The sequence below is a fragment of the Zonotrichia albicollis genome, chromosome 30, assembly GCF_047830755.1.
Source record: "Zonotrichia albicollis isolate bZonAlb1 chromosome 30, bZonAlb1.hap1, whole genome shotgun sequence".
NCBI classification, from domain to species: Eukaryota; Metazoa; Chordata; class Aves; order Passeriformes; family Passerellidae; genus Zonotrichia; species Zonotrichia albicollis.
In genome coordinates this window covers 4,310,735-4,332,424 of record NC_133848.1, presented here as the reverse complement: position 1 = coordinate 4,332,424, position 21,690 = coordinate 4,310,735, and the positions used below count along the sequence as shown (strand labels likewise).

The window sequence follows — 21,690 nt, the reverse complement described above, 5'->3', positions numbered from 1 at the left end:
GGGTGGGAGAGGGCACAGAAGCAAAGCTACTCAGGACACTCAAGTGATATCTGCCCAGGAAATGAGCACCCCAAGGGGGCTTTGCTGGGCCCTGGGTCACCCCAAAATCTGAGACACCCAGGGAAGGAGCTCAGACCCACTGGCCCACCCAGCCACTGCCATTCCCAGGCACCTCCATTCCCCTGGAACCTCAACCATGGGACCCCCATTCCTTGTGTCCCACCGTGCCTGGGACCCCCATCCCAGCACTGCCATTCCCCAGGATCTCCATGGCCCAGCACCCCATTCCCAAGGAACCCTCTCCTGTCCATTCCATGCCCTAAAAATCCTCCTTTCCCCAGGACCTTGATTGTCCCAGGACTCCCAATTCCCACGGGAACCCACATTCCCCCAGCATCCCCATCCGCTGACCCCAAATCCCTGGAGCCCACGTTCCCCTGGCACTGCCATCCCTGAGTCCGCCCAGCCCTGGGCACCCCCATTCCAAGGGACCCCATTCCCAGGGACCACCCATTGCCCTGGGCACCCATTGCCTGGGTACCCCAAACCCTCTGAGCCCCCCACTCCTGGGAACCCCATATTGCACCTTGTCCCCCCCAGCCTTGTCCCCACACTGTCCCCACGGCCACATCCCCATGGCCCTGTGCTTGCGGCCACCCTGCCCCCACCAAGGGCCACCACCAACACGTGAGGACGAGACGTGACCTCGCTTCCTTCCTCATTATCCGAAAAGCCACCAGTGAGGAGACAGCCACCAGCAGCAGCGAGTGACAGCCAGTGCACATGGCTGGGGACACCGGGATGGCCAGGAAGGTGGCGCTGCTCCTGTGGGGTGAGTGCCCCGGGCACTGGGCTGAGACCCTGGGGATGGGGAGGGGGCACAGGGGGGGTGTGAGGTCCCCTGAGGTCCCCAATGCCGGCAGTGCCAGTCCATGATACCCACAGTGGATCTTGTTGGGACTGGGGATGTAGGGTGGCTTTGGGGAAAGGAACAGGGGGACAGGAATGTTGGGACAGGAATGTGGGGACTGCACCTTTGGGTTCAGGGAGCTCTGGGGATAGGGACAAGGGAACTGGGGTGCAGGGACAGAAGGGGACAGGAGCAGTGAGGATGTGGCCATGGGGATGGGATCATGAGCTGGTGGGCAGACCTGGGCCAGCATGGGCTGTGTCTGTGCTGTCCTCGTGCCCGTGGTGTCCACAGTGTCCCCACCCTCAGCCAGGGTGGCCTCAGTGTCCCCATTCCCAAGGTGTCTGTGCCACAGGGATGTGGTGCACGGGTGGCTGTGACACAAACGTGTCCCCCTGGCCTCACCGAATCTTTTGGGGACCACCCAATCACACTTTCCCACAAGAACTGCTGACTCCATGGGGACAGTGAGGGACAGTGCACACACTCTGTAATCAGGGTGCCGCTGTCCCTGCAGCGCCACCCCCACTGAGCCCTGTCCCTTCTCCCTTCCAGCCCAGACCCTCGGCCTCGCTGGTGAGTCCTCGGGGGATGCCATGGTCCCATCCCGCTGTCCCCAGACCCACACTGGCCCTGGCAGGCTGGTGTCCCCTGTCACCCAGAGGTGCCCATGGTGGCCCTGGCAGGCTGGTGTCCCCTGTCACCCACAGGTGCCCAGACCACCCAGCTCCTCGTGGAGCCCCCCTGGAGGCCAGCGGTGCTGTGGGACCCGGTGACACTGACCTGCCAGGGCTCGGGGACCGCCGGTGCCACCACCTGGTACAAGGATGGGAAGCTCTGCTGGCAGAAGGGAGAGGACCACTTCACTGTCACCAATATTGGAACCTACACGTGTCACAGACCTGGCAGTGGGCGCAGCCCACCTGTGACTGTCTCAAACGGTGAGGGGAGGTTTGGGTGTCCCCAGCCTGGCACCTGCAGGGACCCCAAGGGCTCTGGGTGGGCTCCGCTCCCTGGTTCACCTCCTGTGTGACCAGAGCCTGTCCCCTGCCCTGGGGACATCCCAGTGCAGCAACTGGGGACCCCGGGTGCCCTGGACCCTCCGATGGGGGTTTCTGGTGCCATCGGGTGTGACAGGTCCCCTCTGTCCCCAGATGATCTGGTGCTGCAGGCGCCGGTGCGGGAGCTGCTGGAAGGGGACAATGTGACACTGCGCTGCCGGGGCAAGTGGAACCGCACGGTCACCTCCGTGTCCTTCTACCGAGAGGGGACAGAACTGAGGGGACTCCCTGATGGCGCAGAGCTGTCCCTGTCCCCTTTGCAGCTTAAACACAGCGGCCGCTACAGATGCAGGGGCCGGGTGGATTCCTGGCCAGGAAGGTGGTGGCGGTCAGGGCCGTTGAAAGTGACAGTGCACGGTGAGCCTACCACAGCCCCCACCCCGACACCATCACAGCACCTCCCCAGGGATTCAGGCTCACAAATCCCCTCCCCTCTCCTTCCAGTGCTCTTCTCCGTGCCGGTGCTGGAGGGTCCCCCCGAGATCACCGAGGGGTCCCCCCTGACTCTCAGCTGCCGCAGCACCCCCAGCCCCCTGCGGCCCCCAGCCCCCCTCCTGTACCTGTTCTATCAGGACGGGCGGGTGCTGGGGGGCCCGCAAGAGTCCCCGCAGCTGCTGCTGCCCGCCGTGGGGGTCTCCCACTCGGGGAATTACAGCTGTGAGGCGCAGGCCCAGGGTGGGACCGTGCGGAAGAGCAGCGCCCTGATCCGGGTCACGGTGACCGTGCACAGTGAGTGCGGGGATGGGCACGGGGAGCCCCCACAGAACCCCCGGGTGCCCTGGTTGGGGACCTGCATGTCCCCTTGACACATTCCTTGTGTCCTCCCACCTCTGCCCTGTGTCCCCTCAGCCCTCCTTGGTGTGACCCCATCCCTGACATCGCCCATCACACCCATCCCCATTGTCCCTATCCCGCCACACCGGCTGCCGTCTCCTCCCTGTGCCCTCAGCCCTGTCTGTGTCCCCGTGGCAAATGCCACCATCACCATCTGTCCTGTGTCCCCACAGTGCCCGTGGCCAATGCCACCATCACCCCCGGTCCCCTGGCACACCAGGTGCACACAGGTGACAACGTGACCCTGCACTGCTCTGTGCAGGTGGGCTCAGCCCCTGTCACCTTCACCTGGCTGCACAACGGGCACGAGGTGGCCCGGGGTCCCCTCCTGGAGCTCAAGGACATCGATGTGGGAGATTCGGGCACCTACCAGTGCAAGGCCACCAACCAGCTGGGACAGGATGGGCACCGCGTGTTCCGGGCATTCAGCCCTGAGCTGGCACTGGAGGTGACACCTGGCTCACCCTGGGTCACAGGTGGGGTCACTCAGGGTCACTGGGGGTGCAGCACCCCTGGGCTGATGGGTGACCCTGATGTGTCCCCCTCTGTTTCTTGCAGTGGCCGCAGGGGTCAGTGGGGCCCTTTTGTTCCTGCTCCTGCTCGTGGGTATCATTGTGGCCTGGCACCAGTGGCACCGTGTGGGTGGGTGACAATGGGGGGACGGGGGTCCCAGGGAGCTGTAGGGACGCACAAAGTTGGCGAGCTACAGGGTATTGAAGTTGGAGGGAGAGACCCACCTTGCATTGGTCAGCATCGACTCCGATTTATTAATCAATCAGGCACTTTTTATAACAGTGTTAATCAAGTTCATGCATATTGCAAAATCTGAGCTCCTGATAGGTTGTAGAGAAAATTTCAGCTCCTCCTTATGTTTACAATACCTGAAGTTAGTTTACAGAAACCAAGATCAGTGTTCTCACCCTGATATGGAAGGTTCCCAAAACCTTCATCTCTATTCCCAGCCTGACTGTCTGCTCCCAGTAGCAGCCAAGGACAGTACGGTTTGAGAAACTTGTTGTTTATATAGAAGGTGCCTGAGAACCTAATTATTTACAGGATCAAGCCTGGGAAAGGCTGCTTTTACAGCAGGCTTCTATGTCTCTTTAAGGCATACTTGAACCAGGCTCTCCACAATAGGGCAGCACCCATAGCCCCAGAATTGTCACCCTGTCTGGTGGTCCTGGAGGGTTTGGGGAGGTGCTGGAGGGTCCTGCAGGGATGTTGGGGATTCTTTCAGGGGCCCTGGGGGCGTTTGGGGGGGGTCTCTGTCCCTGTTGGGCTTTGGGTTCTTGAGGCTGAGTTGGTCAGGGGCATTGAGTTCTGGGGGGTTTCAGAAATTCTTGGGGATCCTGAGGGGAATTGAGGGTCCCATGGGGGTCCGGGAATCATGAGAGGATTCAGGGCCCTTGGGACCCCACAGTCACCCCTCCCTTCTTTTCTCTGCAGCCGCCAGGAAGAACCAGGAAAGGTGAGTGGGGCGCTCAAACCTCATTCTCCCCTTTTACCCCAACCCCAAAGATCTCCCATTCCCTCCCCCACATCCCCTTTATTCCCTCAGGACCCCCCCGGATCCCCCGGCCCCCCCAGAGGAGGGGGAGGTGCTGTACACCCACGTCGTGGTCACCAAGAGGGCAGAGGGTGAGTACGGGGGGGACACACACAGAGGGACACGTCACTCACCAGTGTCACCCCACCCAGATCCCACAGCCCGTGTCTCTCATAGCGTCCCCCCGTGCCACCACCGTCCAAGATCCCCAGGTGACCTACACGGAGCTGAGGGGACACCAGGGGCGATCTCAGGAACCCGGTGACATCTACGGGAATGTGCCGTGAGACTGGGGCGAACTGGGGGGCACTGTGGGTCCCCACCCATGGGCACCCACTCGTGTGTGTGCTGCCAATAAAAAATTGTTCCTCAACCTCCTGGTGGAGGCACAAAGATGCCAAAGGGCTGAGAGAAGAACAATTTCCTGAAACAGCAACGAGAGAGAATAAAACCAACAGAAACAGCAACAAGGTTCAGAGTCCAAATGGTCACACAAGGAACAATTTCCAGGGAAAGCTCCCAATAAGGAACAAACCCCAAATAATGCCCCCAGCACATTTCCTCCACCAGAGGAACCTGGTAGGGCCCTGGATCTTCCTTGCTCTGATGGAGGCTCTGGATTCTGTTGTCCCCTGTCCCAAACCCCTCCTCTGCCGTGTTCCCCACACCAGGATGACACAAAGTCCCTCGGGGGGTTCCGGAGCCTCTCCCATTGCCAGGGCAGTTGGCATCATGCCATGGCACAGGGTGGGGTGTCAGAGACAGGAGAAGTTTGATGTCTGGAGACATTTTGGAACAGCTGTGTGTGGCAGGGCTGGGTCAGGCCTTGCTTTTGGCCAGACACGGCCCTGTCTGTCCATCAGTCTGTCAGCCATGGCACACTGGGGACAGCGGGACGCTTTGTCCAAGCCAGCTCCTGAGTGGCTGGGTGACCAGAAGTGCCATCTGGGGAGAGAGCCCTTGGTGGCCCAAGCGGCTTAAAAGGCAGAGCATGAGGTGGCCAAGTCCCTGACCGTGTCTTCATTTGGGGTGTCTGTCCCATCCACGCTGGAACCCAGAAAGTGGCAACTCCTTTAAATGAGAAATGTCTGCCAAGGAAAGTGGGAATGTTCCTGGAATAGAAAGAAGACCCATATAAAAACTCTTTGTAATCTCAAAGATGATGGGGTTTCTAGGCAGAACTGTAGGAAAAGGAATACCAGCTCTTTACTGGGAAATTTATAAACCAGAACAGAACAAACAACACAAACCCAGAACTTTCCTTCCCGCTCTGCGCTGTTGGTTTTTGTGGCAGTTATAACCGCAGCCAGCAGGGCGCGCTGCAGGGAGCACTCCAGGCCAGCAGGGGGCGCCCCGGTCCAGCTCCATCCCCTCAGCGGCCATGGCGGCCTCGGACGGGAGGCAGGAGGGGAAATCGCTCCTTTTGCAAACTCACGGGCACCCATCGCTCCCGGCACCACCACCGGCAGCGGGCAGAAGCCGCCAAGGCAGCAGGTTGGATCCCAGTGCCCACTGGCAGCGTAGCAGTGTTTCGGGGCCAGGCACACGGCCTGCACAACTCCCGCATCCACTCTCCATGATCCCGAATGGAAGGAAGGCAGCGCCTGACCCCAGGCAGGTCTCAGGTCCACAGCAGCCCCTCTGGTGGCTTTACACCACAATTCCTGCAAACCCTCAGCCTTTCCCTCAGGTGAGGAGGGCAGGGATGGAGCAGCTTTGGGGACACCTGGAATCCACACAGGGTCACTCCCCACAGCCCCACCATGGCCGGGAGCAGAGCCCCTGCTCGGTATTCCCACACTTTTCCCTCTTATCTGGCAGACACACATCCCAAACCAAAACATTCTTTCCATGAGGTTCCAGAAGGCTGCGGGTTTTGTTCAAGAAGGAGGGTCCAGGTCAGGATGTTGAAAAGAATGTTGAGGGTTGTGCAGTAGTTTTGTGGTTCTGACAGTCCCTTACCAAGAGGAACAAATGATCAATTGCTGCATTTCTGGACTGGTATCCCCACAACTGCCATTGCAGTGGGGATTTCCAGCCAGCCCTGCTCTGGAAACCATCAAAGGCTCGCAGAGGAACTGCTTGGGCTGCCTTTGTTGTTTTGTGCTTCTTGCAGGGCTGGGCAAACCACAGCCAAAGCCTTTTTCCCCCACAGAATTCTCACCTCTGCAGCAGCTCTAAAGCTCCCAGAATCAAAGCCAAGGGGACAGGGGGGACCCTCAGGGGCAGGCTGCCCCCTGGGGCTGGGCAGAGCAGGGCTGGGCAATGGCCATCCCTGTGCAGTGGGGCTGGGCCATGGCTGGGCCCCAGCCTTGCATTGACAGGGGTCCCCAGGATGTGCCACCCCTGGGACAGGCACGCGGCCAGGAATGTGCAGGGACATTTCTGGAACCGCCAGCCCTTGGTAAAGGTCCCCCCATGCCAGGATGTGTCACCCCCTGGGACGGGATCCTCCCAGGAAAGGACATCGGGGATGTTCCCCCCAAAACAGAACCCCCTCCCGTTCCCATCTGACTCAGCACAAATGGCCGCTTCCTTCTTGTCCAAGAAAAAGAAAGTGAAACTGTTGAGAGAGCACAGCCCAACACCTCCATCCCCCACAGCCTCCCGACCCATCCTTGCACCCCTCACACCCCGTTTTTCCCCTCCCCTGTCGCCCCCAACCCATTCCCTGCTCAGGTGCTCCCCAGGATTGCAGAGTCAGGAACGGGGGTGAGGGGACGTGGTACAAAAGTGAGGAAAATAAGGGAATAAGAGAAATAAAGAGATGAAAAATTCAAGGGTGGGAGAGGGCACAGAAGCAAAGCTACCCAGGACACTCAAGTGATGTCTGCCCAGGAAATGAGCACCCCAAGGGGGCTTTGCTGGGCCCTGGGTCACCCCAAAATCTGAGACACCCAGGGAAGGAGCTCTGACCCACTGGCCCACCCAGCCACTGCCGTTCCCAGGCACCTCCATTCCCCTGGAACCCCAACCATGGGACCCCCATTCCTTGTGTCCCACCGTGCCTGGGACCCCCATCCCAGCATTGCCATTCCCCAGGATCTCCATGGCCCAGCACCCCATTCCCAAGGAACCCTCTCCTATCCATTCCAGGCCCTAAAAATCCTCCTTTCCCCAGGACCTTGATTATCCCAGGACCCCCAATTCCCATGGGAACCCACATTCCCCCAGCATCCCCATCCCCTGACCCCAAATCCCTGGAGCCCACGTTCCCCTGGCACTGCCATCCCTGAGTCCCCCCAGCCCGGGGCACCCCCATTCCAAGGGACCCCTTTCCCCTGGGCACCCATTGCCCGGGTACCCCAAACCCTCTGAGCCCCCCACTCCTGGGAACCCCATATTGCACCTTGTCCCCCCCAGCCTTGTCCCCACACTGTCCCCACGGCCACATCCCCATGGCCCTGTGCTTGCGGCCACCCTGCCCCCACCAAGGGCCACCACCAACATAGAGGACGAAACGTGACCTCACTTCCTTCCCCTTTATCCGAAAAGCCACCAGTGAGAGGACAGCCACCCCTGGGCAGTGAGTGACAGCCAGTGCACATGGCTGGGGACATCGGGATGGCCGGGAAGGTGGCGCTGCTCCTGTGGGGTGAGTGCCCTGACACCCTGGGAATGGGGAGAGGAGGTGGCACAGGGGGGGTGTGGGGTCCCCTGAGGTCCCCAATGCCAGCAGTGCCAGTCCATGATACCCACAGTGGACCTTGTTGGGACTGAGGATGTAGGGTGGCTTTGGGGACAGGAACAGGGGGACAGGAATTTGGGGATGGGAATGTGGGGAGGAAGGTGGGGAAAGGAAAGTGAAGACTGCACCTTTGGGCTCAGGGAGCTCTGGGGATGGGGACAAGGGAACTGGGATGCAGGGATGGAAGGGGACAAGAACGGTGAGGATGTGGCCATGGGGATGGGATCATGGGGATGGGATCATGAGCTGGTGGGGCTGACCTGGGCCAGCATGGGCTGTGTCCATGGTGTCCTCGTGCCTGGGGTGTCCACAGTGTCCCCACCCTCAGCCCAGGGTGGCCTCGGTGTCCCCGTTCCCAAGGTGTCTGTGCCACAGGGATGTGGTGCACGGGTGGCTGTGACACAAACCTGTCCCCTTGGCCTAGCCGAATCTTTTGGGGACCACCCAGGCACACTTTCCCACAAGAACTGCTGACCCCATGGGGACAGTGAGGGACACCGAGCAGCCCCACACCCCGTGTCCCCATGCTGCTGTCCCCATGGTGCCATCGCCACTGAGCCCTGTCCCTTCTCCCTTCCAGCACAGACCCTCGGCCTTCTTGGTGAGTCCTCAGAGGATGCCATGGTCCCATCCCGCTGACCCCAGCCCCGCACTGGCCCTGGCAGGCTGGTGTCCCCTGTCACCCGCAGGTGCCCACGCTGGCCCTGGCAGGCTGGTGTTCCCTGTCACCCGCAGGTGCCCAGACCACCCAGCTCCTGGTGGAGCCCCCCTGGAGGCCGGCGGTGGTGTGGGACCCGGTGACACTGACCTGCCAGGGCTCGGGGAGCGCCAGTGCCACCACCTGGTACAAGGATGGGAATCGCTGGTGGCAGAACGGACCTGACCGCCTCACTGTCACCGAGAGAGGCACCTACACGTGTTACAGACCTGGCAGTGGGCACAGCCCCCCTGTGATTGTCTCAAACGGTGAGCGGAGGTTTGGGTGTCCCCAGCCTGGCACCTGCAGGGACCCCAAGGGCTCTGGGTGGGCTCTGCTCCCTGGGTCACCTCCTGTATGACCAGAGCCTGTCACCTGCCTTGGGGACATCCCAGTGCAGGAACTGGGCACCCCTGGTGCGCTGGACCCTCCAATGGGGGGTTCGGGTGCCATCGTGTGTGACAGGTCCCCTCTGTCCCCAGATGATCTGGTGCTGCAGGTGCCGGTGCGGGCGCTGCTGGAGGGGGACACGGTGACACTGCGCTGCCGGAGCTGGCGGAACCGCACGGTCACCTCGGTGTCCTTCTACCGACAGAGGAAGGAACTCGGGAGGCTCCTCGATGGCACAGAGCTGTCACTGCCCCCTCTGCAGCTGAACCACAGCGGCCGCTACCGCTGCAAGGGCTGGGTGGAATCCTGGGGGTGGGAGAAGTTGTGGCAGTCAGCGCCGGTGACAGTGAGAGTGCACGGTGAGCCCCCCACAGCCCCCACCCCGACACCCCCACAGCCCCTCCCCAGGGATTCAGGCTCACCAATCCCCTCCCCTCTCCTTCCAGAGCTCTTCTCGGTGCCAGTGCTGGTGCTGGAGGGTCCCCCCGAGATCACCGAGGGGTCCCCCCTGACTCTCAGCTGCCACAGCACCCCCAGCCCCCTGCGGCCCCCAGCCCCCCTCCTGTACCTGTTCTATCAGGACGGGCGGGTGCTGGGGGGCCCGCAGGGGTCCCCGCAGCTGCTGCTGCCCGCCGTGGGGGTCTCCCACTCGGGGAATTACAGCTGTGAGGCGCAGTCCCAGGGTGGGTCCGTGCGGAAGAGCAGCGCCCGGCTCCGGGTCACGGTGCACAGTGAGTGCGGGGATGGGCACGGGGAGCCCAAACATCCTTCCCCAATCCCCTGTTGGGGACCTGCATGTCCCCTTGACACATTCCTTGTGTCATCCCACCTCTGTCCTGTGTCCCCTCACCCCTCCTTGGTGTGACCCCATCCCTGACATCGCCCATCACACCCATCCCCATTGTCCCTATCCCCCCACACCGCCTGCCAGCTCCTCCCTGTGCCCTCGGCCCTGTGTCCCTGTGGCCAATGCCACCATCACCCTCTGTCCTGTGTCCCCACAGTGCCTGTGGCCAATGCCACCATCACCCCCGGTCCCCTAGCACACCAGGTGCACACAGGTGACAACGTGACCCTGCGCTGCTCAGTGCAGGTGGGCTCAGCCCCTGTCACCTTCACCTGGCTGCACAATGGACACGAGGTGGCCCAGGGTCCCCTCTTGGAGCTCAGGGACATCGCTGTGGGACAATCGGGCACCTACCAATGCGTGGCCACCAACCAGCTGGGACAGGACGGGCACAGCGTGTTCCAGGCACTCAGCCCTGAGCTGGCACTGGAGGTGACACCTGGCTCTCCCTGGGTCACAGGTGGGGTCACTCAGGGTCACTGGGGGTGCAGCACCCCTGGGCTGATGGGTGACCCTGATGTGTCCCCCTCTGTTTCTTGCAGTGGCCGCAGGGGTCAGTGGGGCCCTTTTGTTCCTGCTCCTGCTCGTGGGTGCCATTGTGGCCTGGCACCGGTGGCACCGTGTGGGTGGGTGACAATGGGGGGACGGGGGTCCCACGGAGCTGTAGAGACCCACCAACTTGGGGAGCGATAGGGCAGCACCCATAACCCCAGAATTGTCACCCTGTCTGGTGGTCCCGGAGGGTTTGGGGAGGTGCTGGAGGGTCCTGCAGGGATGTTGGGGATTCTTTCAGGGGCCCTGGGGCTGTTTGGGGGGGGTCTCTGTCCCTGTTGGGCTTTGGGTTCTTGAGGCTGAGTTGGTCAGGGGCATTGAGTTCTGGGGGGCTCCAGAAATTCTTGGGGATCCTGAGGGGAATTGAGGGTCCCATGCGGGTTCAGGAATCATGAGAGGATTCAGGGCCCTTGGGACCCCACAGTCACCCCTCCCTTCTTTTCTCTGCAGCTGCCAGGAAGAACCAGGAAAGGTGAGTGGGGGGCTCAAACCTCATTCTCCCCTTTTACCCCAACCCCCAAGATCTCCCATTCCCTCCCCACATCCCCTTTATTTCCTCAGGGCCCCCCCGGATCCCCCGGCCCCCCCAGAGGAGGGGGAGGTGCTGTACACCCACGTCGTGGTCACCAAGAGGGCAGAGGGTGAGTACGGGGGGGACACACACAGAGGGACACGTCACCCACCAGTGTCACCCCACCCAGATCCCACAGCCCGTGTCTCTCGCAGCGTCCCCCGGTGCCACCACCGTCCAAGATCCCCAGGTGACCTACGCGGAGCTGCGGGGACACCAGGGGCGATCGCAGGAACCCGGTGACATCTACGGGAATGTGCTGTGAGACTGGGGCGAACTGGGGGGCACTGAGGGCCCCCACCCATGGGCATCCACTCGTGCGTGTGCTGCCAATAAAAAATTGCTCCTCAACCTCCTGGTGGAGACACAAAGATCCCAAAGGGCTGAGAGAAGAACAATTTCCTGAAACAGCAATGCGAGAGAATAAAACCAACAGCGACAGCAACAAGGTTCAGAGTCCAAATGGTCACACAAGGAACAATTTCCAGGGAAAGTTCCCAATAAGGAACAAACCCCAAATAATCCCCCCAGCACATTTCCTCCACCAGAGGAACCTGGTAGGGCCCTGGATCATCCTTGCTCTGATGGAGGCTCTGGATTCTCTCGTCCCCTGTCCCAAACCCGTCCTCTGCCGTGTTCCCCACACCAGGATGACACAAAGTCCCTGGGGGGGTTCCGGAGCCTCTCCCATTGCCAGGGCAGTTGGCATCATGCCATGGCACAGGGTGGGGTATCAGAGACAGGAAAAGTTCGATGTCTGGAGACATTTTGGAACAGCTGTGTGTGGCAGGGCTGGGTCAGGCCTTGCTTTTGGCCAGACAGGGCCCTGTCTGTCCATCAGTCTGTCAGCCATGGCACACTGGGGACAGCGTGACGCTTTCACCAAGCCAGCTCCTGAGTGGCTGGGTGACCAGAAGTGCCATCTGGGGGGAGGGCCCTCAGTGGCCCAAGCGGCTTAAAAGGCAGAGCATGAGGTGGCCAAGTCCCTGACCGTGTCTTCATTTGGGGTGTCTGTCCCATCCACGCTGGAACCCAGAAAGTGGCAACTCCTTTAAATGAGAAATGTCTGCCAAGGAAAGTGGGAATGTTCCTGGAATAGAAAGAAGACCCATATAAAAAACACTTTAAAATCTCAAAGATGATGGGGTTTCTAGGCAGAACTGTAGGAAAAGGAATACCAGCTCTTTACTGGGAAATTTATAAACCAGAACAGAACAAACAACACAAACCCAGAACCTGCTCTCCTGCTCAGCGCTGTTCGTTTTTGTGGCAGTTATAACCACAGCCAGCAGGGGGCGCTGCAGGGAGCACTCCCAGCCAGCAGGGGGCGCCCCGGTCCAGCTCCATCCCCTCAGCGGTCATGGCGGCCTCGCACGGGAGGCAGGAGGGGAAATCGCTCCTTTTGCAAACTCACGGGCACCCATCGGTCCTGGCACCACCACCGGCAGCGGGCAGAAGCCGCCAAGGCAGCAGGTTGGATCCCAGAGCCCACTGGCCGTGTAGCAGTGTCCCGGGGCCAGGCACACGGCCTGAGCAACTCCCGCATCCACTCTCCATGATCCCAAATGGATGTGAAATAAACATTGCCAGGAGACTTTTTCTCCTTTTTAATGCCTTTATTAAAAGTGATCAGCTCAGGATTGGGCGGCTCGGCAGGGCTGCAGTCCCCGTCGTGTCTCCCAGGGCGACTCAGAGGAGCAGGATATGCGCAGCTCTGTCCACTAGGGGCAGAGCTGGGGAATCCAGTCCTCGTGGGGGCCTTTAGGGCGTGATGTCCCCGTCAGATCTTGGTTTCCTGATTCCGTCCAGATTTGTCCTGGCGTCGGGACGACTCTCTGCTCAGGGCGAGAGGGGCTCCGCATCTCTGCAGGCTCAGCACTTGGCTCCTCACGTCTGGACATCACTTTAGTCTCTCAATTCTTAGGTGGCTCATTGTTTTTAGGGTTTTCTCGTTGCATTTTGGAGTCGAGGTCCCAAAGCATGCTGGACTTTGGAGTCACTTTGCACCACCCCCCCCACCCTCTCAGGTGTCTTCCCTATGCTGGAAGAGAGCACAGCCTCGGGGAAGGGCCATCCACCCCAACCAGCCAGGCCTTTTACTAATACAAAAGGGGAGATAAGCTACAACGACCCGTGATTACAATACCAAAGCACCAAGAACCCTGGCAGAGACAGAGACCTGGCTGCGTCCCTGTAACTCTTTCTCACAAAAAAAATATTAACCGAATTTTTGTTCATAACAGACGGAAGGCAGAGCCTGACCCCAGGCAGGTCTCAGGACCACAGCAGCACCTCTGTTGGCTTTAAACCACAATTCCTGCAAACCCTCAGCCTTTCCCTCAGGTGAGGAGGGCAGGGATGGAGCAGGTTTGGGGACACCTGGAATCCACACAGGGTCACTCCCCACAGCCCCAGCACAGCTGTGGGCAGAGCCCCTGCTCGGTATTCCCACACTTTTCCCTCTTATCTGGCAGACACACATCCCAAACCCAAACATTCTTTCCATGAGGTTCCAGAAGGCTTGATTGTCCCAGGACCCCCAACTCCCATTGGAACCCACATTCCCCCAGCATCCCCATCCCCTGACCCCAAATCCCTGGAGCCCACGTTCCCCTGGCACTGCCGTCCCTGAGTCCCCCCAGCCCTGGGCACCCCCATTCCAAGGGACCCCCCATTCCATTGGGCACCCATTGCCCGGGTACCCCAAACCCTCTGAGCCCCCCACTCCAGGGAACCCCATATTGCACCTTGTCCCCCCAGCCTTGTCCCCAAACTCTAACCACCCTACCCACAGCCTGTCCCCACGGTCACATCCCCATGGCCCTGTGCTTCCGGCTACCCTGCCCCCTCCAAGTGCCACCACCAACACGTGGACGAAATGTGACCTCCTTTCCTTCCCCTTTATCCGAAAAGCCACCAGCGAGGGGACAGCCACCCCCTGGGCAGTGAGTGACAGCCAGTGCACATGGCTGGGGACACCGGGATGGCCGGGAAGGTGGTGCTGCTCCTGTGGGGTGAGTGCCCTGACACCCTGGGAATGGGGAGGGGGAACAGGGGGGCTGTGGGGTCCCCTGAGGTCCCCAATGCCAGCAGTGCCAGTCCATGATACCAACAGTGGACCTTGGTGGAACTGGGGATGTAGGGTGGCTTTGGGGACAGGAGCAGGGGGACAGGAATTTGGGGATGGGAATGTGGGGATGAAGGTGGGGAAAGGAATGTGGGGACTGCACCTTTGGGCTCAGGTAGCTCTGGGGATAGGGACAAGGGAACTGGGATGCAGGGATAGAAGGGGACAAGAACAGTGAGGACGTGACCATGGGGATGGGATCATGGGGATGGGATCATGAGCTGGTGGGGCTGACCTGGGCCAGCATGGGCTGTGTCCATGGTGTCGTCGTGCCCGTGGTGTCCACAGTGTCCCCACCCTCAGCCCAGAGTGGCCTCGGTTTCCCCGTTCCCAAGGTGTCTGTGCCACAGGGATGTGGTGCACGGGTGGCTGTGACACAAACACGTCCCCCTGGCCTCGCCGAATCTTTTGGGGACCACCCAGGCACACTTTCCCACAAGAACTGCTGACCCCATGGGGACAGTGAGGGACACCGAGCAGCCCCACACCCCGTGTCCCCATGCTGCTGTCCCCATGGTGCCATCGCCACTGAACCCTGTCCCTTCTCCCTTCCAGCCCAGACCCTCGGCCTCGCTGGTGAGTCCTCGGGGGATGCCATGGTCCCATCCCGCTGTCCCCAGCCCCGCGCTGGCCCTGGCAGGCTGGTGTCTCCTGTCACCCGCAGGTGCCCATGGTGGTCCTGGCAGGCTGGTGTCCCCTGTCACCCGCAGGTGCCCAGACCACCCAGCTTCTCGTGAAGCCCCCCTGGAGGCCGGCGGTGCTGTGGGACGGGGTGACACTGACCTGCCAGGGCTCGGGGACAGCCGGTGCCACCACCTGGTACAAGGATGGGAAGCGCTGGTGGCAGAACGGACCTGACCACTTCACTGTCAACAATACTGGCACCTATGAGTGTCACAGACCCGGCAGTAGGCACAGTCCCAATTTGACTGTCTCAAACGGTGAGGGAGGTTTGGGTGTCCCCAGCCTGGCACCCACGGGGACCCCAAGGGCTCTGGGTGGGCTCCGCTCCATGGGTCACCTCCTGTGTGACCAGAGCTTGTCCCCTGCTCTGGGGACATCCCAGTGCAGGAACTGGGGATCCCTGGTGCGCTGGACCCTGCAATGGGGGGTTCTCGTGCCATCGGGTGTGACAGGTCCCCTCTGTCCCCAGACGGGCTGGTGCTGCAGGTGCCGGTGCGGGCGCTGCTGGAGGGGGACACGGTGACACTGCGCTGCCGGGGCTGGCGGAACAGCAAGGTCACCTCGGTGTCGTTCTACCGAGAGAGGAAGGAACTGAGGGGGCCCCCCGATGCCACAGAGCTGTCCCTGTCCCCTCTGCAGCTGAAACACAGCGGCCGCTACCGCTGCAAGGGCTGGGTGGAATACCCGCCAGAAAAGTGGTGGTGGTCAGCGTCGGTGACAGTGAGAGTGCACGGTGAGCCCCCCACAGCCCCCACCCCGACACCCCCACAGCCCCTCCCCAGGGATTCAGGCTCACAAATCCCCTCTCCTCTCCTTCCAGAGCTCTTCACGGTGCCAGTGCTGGAGGGTCCCCCCGAGATCACCGAGGGGTCCCCCCTGACTCTCAGCTGCCGCAGCACCCCCAGCCCCCTGCGGCCCCCAGCCCCCCTCCTGTACCTGTTCTATCAGGACGGGCGGGTGCTGGGGGACCCGCAGGGGTCCCCGCAGCTGCTGCTGCCCGCCGTGGGGGTCTCTCGCTCGGGGAATTACAGCTGTGAGGCGCAGTCCCAGGGTGGGACCGTGCGGAAGAGCAGCGCCCGGCTCCGCGTCACGGTGACCGTGCACAGTGAGTGCGGGGATGGGCACGGGGAGCCCCCACATCCCTCCCCAGTCCCCTGGTTGGGGACCTGCATGTCCCCTTGACACATTCCTTGTGTCCTCCCACCTCTGCCCTGTGTCCCCTCACCCCTCCTTGGTGAGACCCCATCCCTGACAACCCCCATCACACCCATCCCCATTGTCCCTATCCCCCCACACTGGCTGCCAGCTCCTCTCGGTGCCCTCAGCCCTGTGTGTGTCTCCGTGGCCAATGCCACCATCACCCTCTGTCCTGTGTCCCCACAGTGCCAATGGTCAATGCCACCATCACCCTCTGTCCTGTGTCCCCGCAGTGCCCGTGGCAAATGTCACCATCAGCCCCGGTCCCCTGGCACACCAGGTGCACACAGGTGACAACGTGACCCTGCGCTGCTCAGTGCAGGTGGGCTCAGCCCCTGTCACCTTCACCTGGCTGCACAACGGGCACGAGGTGGCCCGGGGTCCCCTCCTGGAGCTCAGGGACATCGCTGTGGGACAGTCGGGCACCTACCAGTGCGTGGCCACCAACCGGCTGGGACAGGACGGGCACAGCGTGTTCCGGGCATTCAGCCCTGAGCTGGCACTGGAGGCGACACCTGGCTCACCCTGGGTCACAGGTGGGGTCACACAGGGTTGCTGGGGGGTTCAGGACCCCCGGGGTTCAGAGTGACCCCAGTGTGTCCCCCTCTGTCCCAGCAGTGGCTGTGAATGTCGGCAGGGCCCTCCTGTTCCTGCTCCTGCTCCTGGCTGTCATCGGGGGCTGTCACTGGTGGCACCGCCGGGGTGGGTGACAATGGGGGGGGACGGGGGTCCTGGAGTGAGGGGCAGCCCCCAGAGTGGGGACAGAGATCAGCAGCACCCAGAGCCCCTGAGCTTGGGGACACTGAGCCTGCAGTGACCTCGGCTGGGGGTCCTGAGGGATTTGGGGGGAATTTGGAGGGTCTTGGTTTGGCTCCAAGGCCTTCCCTGGGTGGGCTTTGAGGAACATTGGGGTGGAGCTCCTGGGGGGTTTGGGGAGCTCCTGGGGGGATGTGTAAATTTTCTGGGAAGCTGTGGTCAAACCCAATGGGCGCTCAGATTTGAATGTTGGCACCTGGTTTGGCCACCGGGATTGGGACTCGCCTCTGAGAACACGGGGGTTGAAAAGCAGAGCACCCTGTGTGGGATTGTCCTTGTGGGATCTCTATGGGGTCCTGGGGGAGTTTGGGGGTGCCCATCCCAGGCAGAATTGGGGTTCTGGGGGCTCAGAGGGTTGGGGGCACCAGGGGGGCTGGGGGCACTGTGGTGATGCAGAAGTTCTGGGGGTTCAGGGGTGCTCAGAGTGTCCGTGGGAGTCGGGGGTTCATTGGGAATTGGGGCTGCAGTGGGGATTTGGGGGTCCCGTGGGTGGTTGGAGCTGCCGAGCTCCCAGGAAGGTTCAGGGGTCCCATCGGTCACCCCCTCCCCTTCCCATTGCAGCCACCAGGAAGCTCCAGGACAGGTGAGTGGGGGGCTCGGACCGGGACCCCCCTTTCCCCCTCCCCAGACACCCCCAGACCCCCTCTAATCCCCACAGGACCCCCCGGAGCAGGGGGCTGCGCTCACCACCCACATCATGGGCACCGAGTGGGCAGCGGGTGAGTACAGGGGGGGACAGGGACACCCACAAATGTCACCCCCACCCAGGTCCCAACAAGCGGTGCCACTCTCAGGGCCCCCAGAGGTGCCCCCCCGCCCTGCCCCACCTCGGGACCCACAAGTGACCAACGCGCAGCTGTCGGGACCCCAGAAGGGACAGCGGGACCCCCGTGACTACGAGAGCGTGCTGTGACACTGGGGGGCACTGGGGGGCACTGGGGGTCAGTGGGGGGCACTGGGGGGCACTGGGGGGCACTGGGGGTCAGTGGGGGGCACTGGGGGGCACTGGGGGGCATCGATTCCCCTCAGGGGTCTCTTCTTCCTCTTCACAGCGCCCCACAGGGCTCCTCATTCCCCCTCCCAATGCTGGGAGAGCACACGACGTTTTTTGCCTCTTATTGTACCCAAAATTAAGATTTTTGGTCAAACTGCGTGAGGAACAAGGCTCACTCTTTAAAATTTGTAAATGTCTAATAAGGATTAAAATGGGTTATATATTATAATATATCATGGTATGTTATAATTTAGAATAATATGGTATAATATATAATGAATCATATAAAATATATAATTCATAATACAGAATGCACAATATATATTATACATTATATTATATATAATAATATCGATATATAATATATATTATATATTATAAATTGTATTATATACTTTAATTTATTTTGTATTATATGATGTACTGTATTTTAAATTATGATATATTATATCATATTATATTATATTGTATTGTATTGTAGTATATTATATTACATTACATTACATTATATTATATTATATTATACTATATTACATTATATAATGAATATAAAATATTATATAATTTATAATATATATTATAAATTACACTATAATATATATTATATAGAAAATAAAATGTGAGAAGTCTTCTATGTAACTAAAAAAAAAGCAGTGTAAGGCCATCTACTGATGGCATGTAATCCCAGCAGTTTTACTCTATATAGGGAAAATTATTTTAAGCTTTTTGTGTGCTCTTTTGCAGTTCCATAAAAGCACCCCAGCACTGTTCTTTTCTTCTCCTGTCATTTAACTTCTAAAATTCCAAGGAGTGAACTCTTTTTCAGTCACTCAGAATTTCCTGGATTTTTTTGTCCGTTTGGTGGAGTAGCATTGCCACCTGCTGTTCGATATTCTGAATTACAGTGCTTATTTTGGATGCTTTACTTCGATTTTATCCAGTTCTATCATCTTCATCATCAGCCTTTGGCGATGGCGTTTTTTGGGTTTGAATTTCGGGTAACTCCCTATTTTCATCATCTCAAGGTTTAAAGTGAGGGGGAAACCCTATTGCCTTCCATTATTAAGGGTTTAAACTGAGAAAATCCCCCTTTCCCTATCACTTGAGTGATTTAAATTAAGGGAAATGCCTCTTTGCCCCATATTTTAGGGGATTAAATTAGTTAGGAGAACCCATTTAATTGTCATTTTACTGGTTGGAGGTCAACACCCAAACTCTGCCTCATCCTTTGGCCACACCTTCACCCTGGCAGGTTTTATCTCCTCCTGTGCTGACTTTGTCCATTCCTTGACTTGGCACTGGAGGCAAGACCCAGGAATTTTCCATCTTTCCTATTTATTTTGTGTTCTGAAGGTTTTAGGTCATTTTAATCAAGCCACAGCTGGTGAGTTTCACTCATTGGCCCAGTCCTTGGTTATCAATAACAAACATCCGAGGATTGCTCCCAAACAAAATGGTTTTTGCTACCTTTGGACCCCTGGGGGCCACCTCTCAACTGCCCCCAAGACATGGGGGTGGAATTCTTTCCATCCTCTGTGTCTTGCTTTGAAAGACAAATATCTGCCAAGGAGGGCAGGAACGGAAAAGAAGAGCCCCTGCTCAAATTTATTATAACTTCAAAAACATGGGGGAAAATGTAGAAAAGGGCATAACAGTTCTGTAGTAGAAAAGAAACAGAATAAACAACACAAAACCAGAGGAAAAAAATCCGGTTTTTCATATTTGATGCAGTTATAACTGCGGCCAGCAGGGGGCGATGCAGGGAGCGCTCCCGGCTAGCAGGGGGCGCTGTGATACAGCGACAACTCAGCCCCGCCCCCTTTCCTCTCGCCCCGCCCAGTCCTTGCTGACCCCGCCCCCTTTGTTGTGGCCCCGCCCCTCCACGCGGCCATGGGGTCTCTGCACCCCCAAACCGGGATCCCCCCACTTGTAACCCAGCAGGACCCACCTGCCCTCCCCCAGTCGCAAATCACGACCATTTAAGCCTGGAAAGAAGTGGATCCGTTTATTGGGGCACAGGGGTTGCTCCCCAACACGCTGGGGGGGCCCTCCAGCAGCCCCCAAGGCACTGCGGGGCGGTGGGGTGGGCACAGCGCCCACCCAGCCAAATAATAATAATAAAAAATTACTTTGGTCCTGACAAAACTGGGGCCGGGGGGCACCCGGCTGGTCCAAGGCGGGGGTTAAGGCAGTTTTGGGGGGGCCCCCTGGCACGCAGAGGCCTGGGGGGTCCGGAGGGGCTCAGAGGATCTGGCGGGGCATCCCGTAGCCCGTCATGCCAGCCTGCGAGGCGCCCTGGTTGGTGCCCATCTGCAGCCCGATGACGCTCTGCCCCTCCTTCAGCTTGTCCTCGGAGAAGACGCGCCGGTTCTCCTGCGGCTTCCTGCGGGCACAGCGGCTGTCAGCACCCCCAAAGGACCCACCCAGCCCGGCGTCCTGCCCCTCCAGCACCCCCCTGCACCGACTTGGGGAACCAGTTGGGGTCTCCCACGAAGAGCCCGTCACCCTTGGCCACGGCCAGGCTGCCCAGGTTCATCAGGGTCCTCTGCACGCACGCCATGTTCTTCCCTTCTGTTCTTCACAGCAGGCTCAGCTCTGGCTCCATCTCCATCCCCATCCCCACCCCACGGCATCCGGATCACTCACCCTCCCAGAGATCCACGGTCTGGAATGACATAAACAGGGCCAGGAGACTTCTTCTCCTTTTTAATGCCTTTATTAAAAGTGATCAGCTCAGGATGGGGCGGCTCGGCAGGGCTGCAGTCCCCGTCGCGTCTCCCAGGGTGACTCAGAGGAGGAGGATATGCGCAGCTCTGTCCACTGGGGGCAGATCCGGGGGATCCAGTCCTCGTGGGAGCCTTTAGGGCGTGATGTCCCTGTCAGATCTTGGTTTCCCTGATTCGGTCCTGCCCGGTCCCGGCGTCGGGACGACTCTCTGCTCAGGGCGAGAGGGGCTCCGCATCTCTGCAGGCTCAGCACTTGGCTCCTCACGTCTGGACATCACTTTAGTCTCTCAATTCTTAGGTGGCTCGTTGTTTTTAGGGTTTTCTCGTTGCATTTTGGAGTCGAGGTCTCAAAGCATGCTGGTCTTTGGAGTCACTCTGCATAACCCCCCCCACCCTCTCAGGTGTCTTCCCTATGCTGGAAGAGAGCACAGCCTCGGGGAAGGGCCATCCACCCACCCAGCCAGGCCTTTTACGAATACAAAAGAGGAGATAAGCTACAAGGATCCGTGATTACAATAACAAAGCACCAAGAACCCTGGCAGAGTCAGAGACCTGGCTGCGTCCCTGTAACACTTTCTCACAAAAAAATATTAACTGAATTTTTGTTCATAATAGACAGAAGGCAGAGCCTGACCCCAGGCAGGTCTCAGGACCACAGCAGCACCTCTGGTGGCTTTAAACCACAATTCCTGCAAACCCTCAGCCTTTCCCTCAGGTGAGGAGGACAGGGATGGAGCAGCTTTGGGGACACCTGGAATCCACACAGGGTCACTCCCCACAGCCCCACCATGGCCGGGAGCAGAGCCCCTGCTCGGTATTCCCACACTTTTCCCTCTTATCTGGCAGACACATCCCAAACCCAAACATTCTTTCCATGAGGTTCCAGAAGACTGCGGGTTTTGTTCAAGAAGGAGGGTCCAGGTCAGGATGTTGAACAGAATGTTGTGGCTTGTGCAGTAGTTTTGTGGTTCTCACAGTCCCTTACGAAGAGGAACAAATGATCAATTGCTGCATTTCTGGACTGATATCCCCACAACTGCCATTGCAGTG

At 59.3% G+C, this 21,690-nt stretch overlaps 4 protein-coding genes across 5 annotated transcripts in view; 3 read left to right on the top strand and 1 right to left on the bottom strand.

Moving 5' to 3' along the window:
* The first annotated feature begins 719 nt into the window (after positions 1–719).
* LOC141725537 (Fc receptor-like protein 4) lies at positions 720–12,449 on the top strand. Of its 2 annotated transcripts, none has more exons than XM_074529333.1 (10): positions 720–832; positions 1,466–1,486; positions 1,621–1,851; positions 9,219–9,485; positions 9,573–9,857; positions 10,131–10,433; positions 10,516–10,599; positions 10,976–10,997; positions 11,087–11,166; positions 11,252–12,449. In XM_074529333.1, exons 1-10 carry the CDS (start codon positions 784–786, stop codon positions 11,359–11,361), a joined length of 1,452 nt encoding a protein of 483 aa, XP_074385434.1. In that variant the 5' UTR covers positions 720–783; the 3' UTR covers positions 11,362–12,449. The 2 variants fall into 2 exon arrangements, with proteins under 2 accessions (XP_074385434.1, XP_074385435.1); XM_074529334.1 differs by lacking the exons at positions 9,219–9,485; positions 9,573–9,857; positions 10,131–10,433 and adding exons at positions 2,065–2,328; positions 2,416–2,700; positions 2,979–3,281 and having other exon boundaries at positions 11,252–12,442.
* On the top strand, positions 7,839–9,097 carry LOC141725599 (low affinity immunoglobulin gamma Fc region receptor II-like). The gene is made up of 3 exons (XM_074529547.1): positions 7,839–7,946; positions 8,620–8,640; positions 8,775–9,097. Exons 1-3 carry the CDS (start codon positions 7,898–7,900, stop codon positions 9,095–9,097), a joined length of 393 nt encoding a protein of 130 aa, XP_074385648.1. The 5' UTR covers positions 7,839–7,897.
* A 1,525-nt stretch (positions 12,450–13,974) lies between the features above and the next one.
* The window catches only part of LOC141725632 (Fc receptor-like protein 5), a 45,846-nt gene continuing 38,130 nt past the window's right edge, over positions 13,975–21,690 (top strand). Inside the window, 5 exon segments of the mRNA XM_074529610.1 lie at positions 13,975–14,110; positions 14,779–14,799; positions 14,934–15,164; positions 15,377–15,640; positions 15,728–16,012. Of these exon segments, the coding sequence (XP_074385711.1) occupies positions 14,080–14,110; positions 14,779–14,799; positions 14,934–15,164; positions 15,377–15,640; positions 15,728–16,012 (832 nt within the window). The 5' untranslated portion in view covers positions 13,975–14,079.
* LOC141725544 (transgelin-2-like) lies at positions 19,901–20,694 on the bottom strand. The gene is made up of 3 exons (XM_074529392.1): positions 20,561–20,694; positions 20,380–20,482; positions 19,901–20,297 (listed from the first exon to the last, which is right to left on the bottom strand). The coding sequence occupies exons 1-3, from the start codon at positions 20,589–20,591 to the stop codon at positions 20,156–20,158; spliced, it is 276 nt and encodes a 91-aa protein (XP_074385493.1). The 5' UTR covers positions 20,592–20,694; the 3' UTR covers positions 19,901–20,155.

Coding starts and splice junctions, on each gene's coding strand:
- LOC141725537 (XM_074529333.1), top strand. CDS start 784: ATGGCTGGGGACACCGGGATGGCCAGGAAGGTGGCGCTGCTCCTGTGG. Junction 833..1,465: donor GGTGGCGCTGCTCCTGTGGG/GTGAGTGCCCCG, acceptor TCTCCCTTCCAG/CCCAGACCCTCGGCCTCGCT. Junction 11,167..11,251: donor GGTCACCAAGAGGGCAGAGG/GTGAGTACGGGG, acceptor TGTCTCTCGCAG/CGTCCCCCGGTGCCACCACC.
- LOC141725544 (XM_074529392.1), bottom strand. CDS start 20,591: ATGTCATTCCAGACCGTGGATCTCTGGGAGG. Junction 20,483..20,560: donor GACCGTGGATCTCTGGGAGG/GTGAGTGATCCG, acceptor GAAGAACAGAAG/GGAAGAACATGGCGTGCGTG. Junction 20,298..20,379: donor GACCCCAACTGGTTCCCCAA/GTCGGTGCAGGG, acceptor CTGTGCCCGCAG/GAAGCCGCAGGAGAACCGGC.
- LOC141725599 (XM_074529547.1), top strand. CDS start 7,898: ATGGCTGGGGACATCGGGATGGCCGGGAAGGTGGCGCTGCTCCTGTGG. Junction 7,947..8,619: donor GGTGGCGCTGCTCCTGTGGG/GTGAGTGCCCTG, acceptor TCTCCCTTCCAG/CACAGACCCTCGGCCTTCTT. Junction 8,641..8,774: donor ACAGACCCTCGGCCTTCTTG/GTGAGTCCTCAG, acceptor TGTCACCCGCAG/GTGCCCAGACCACCCAGCTC.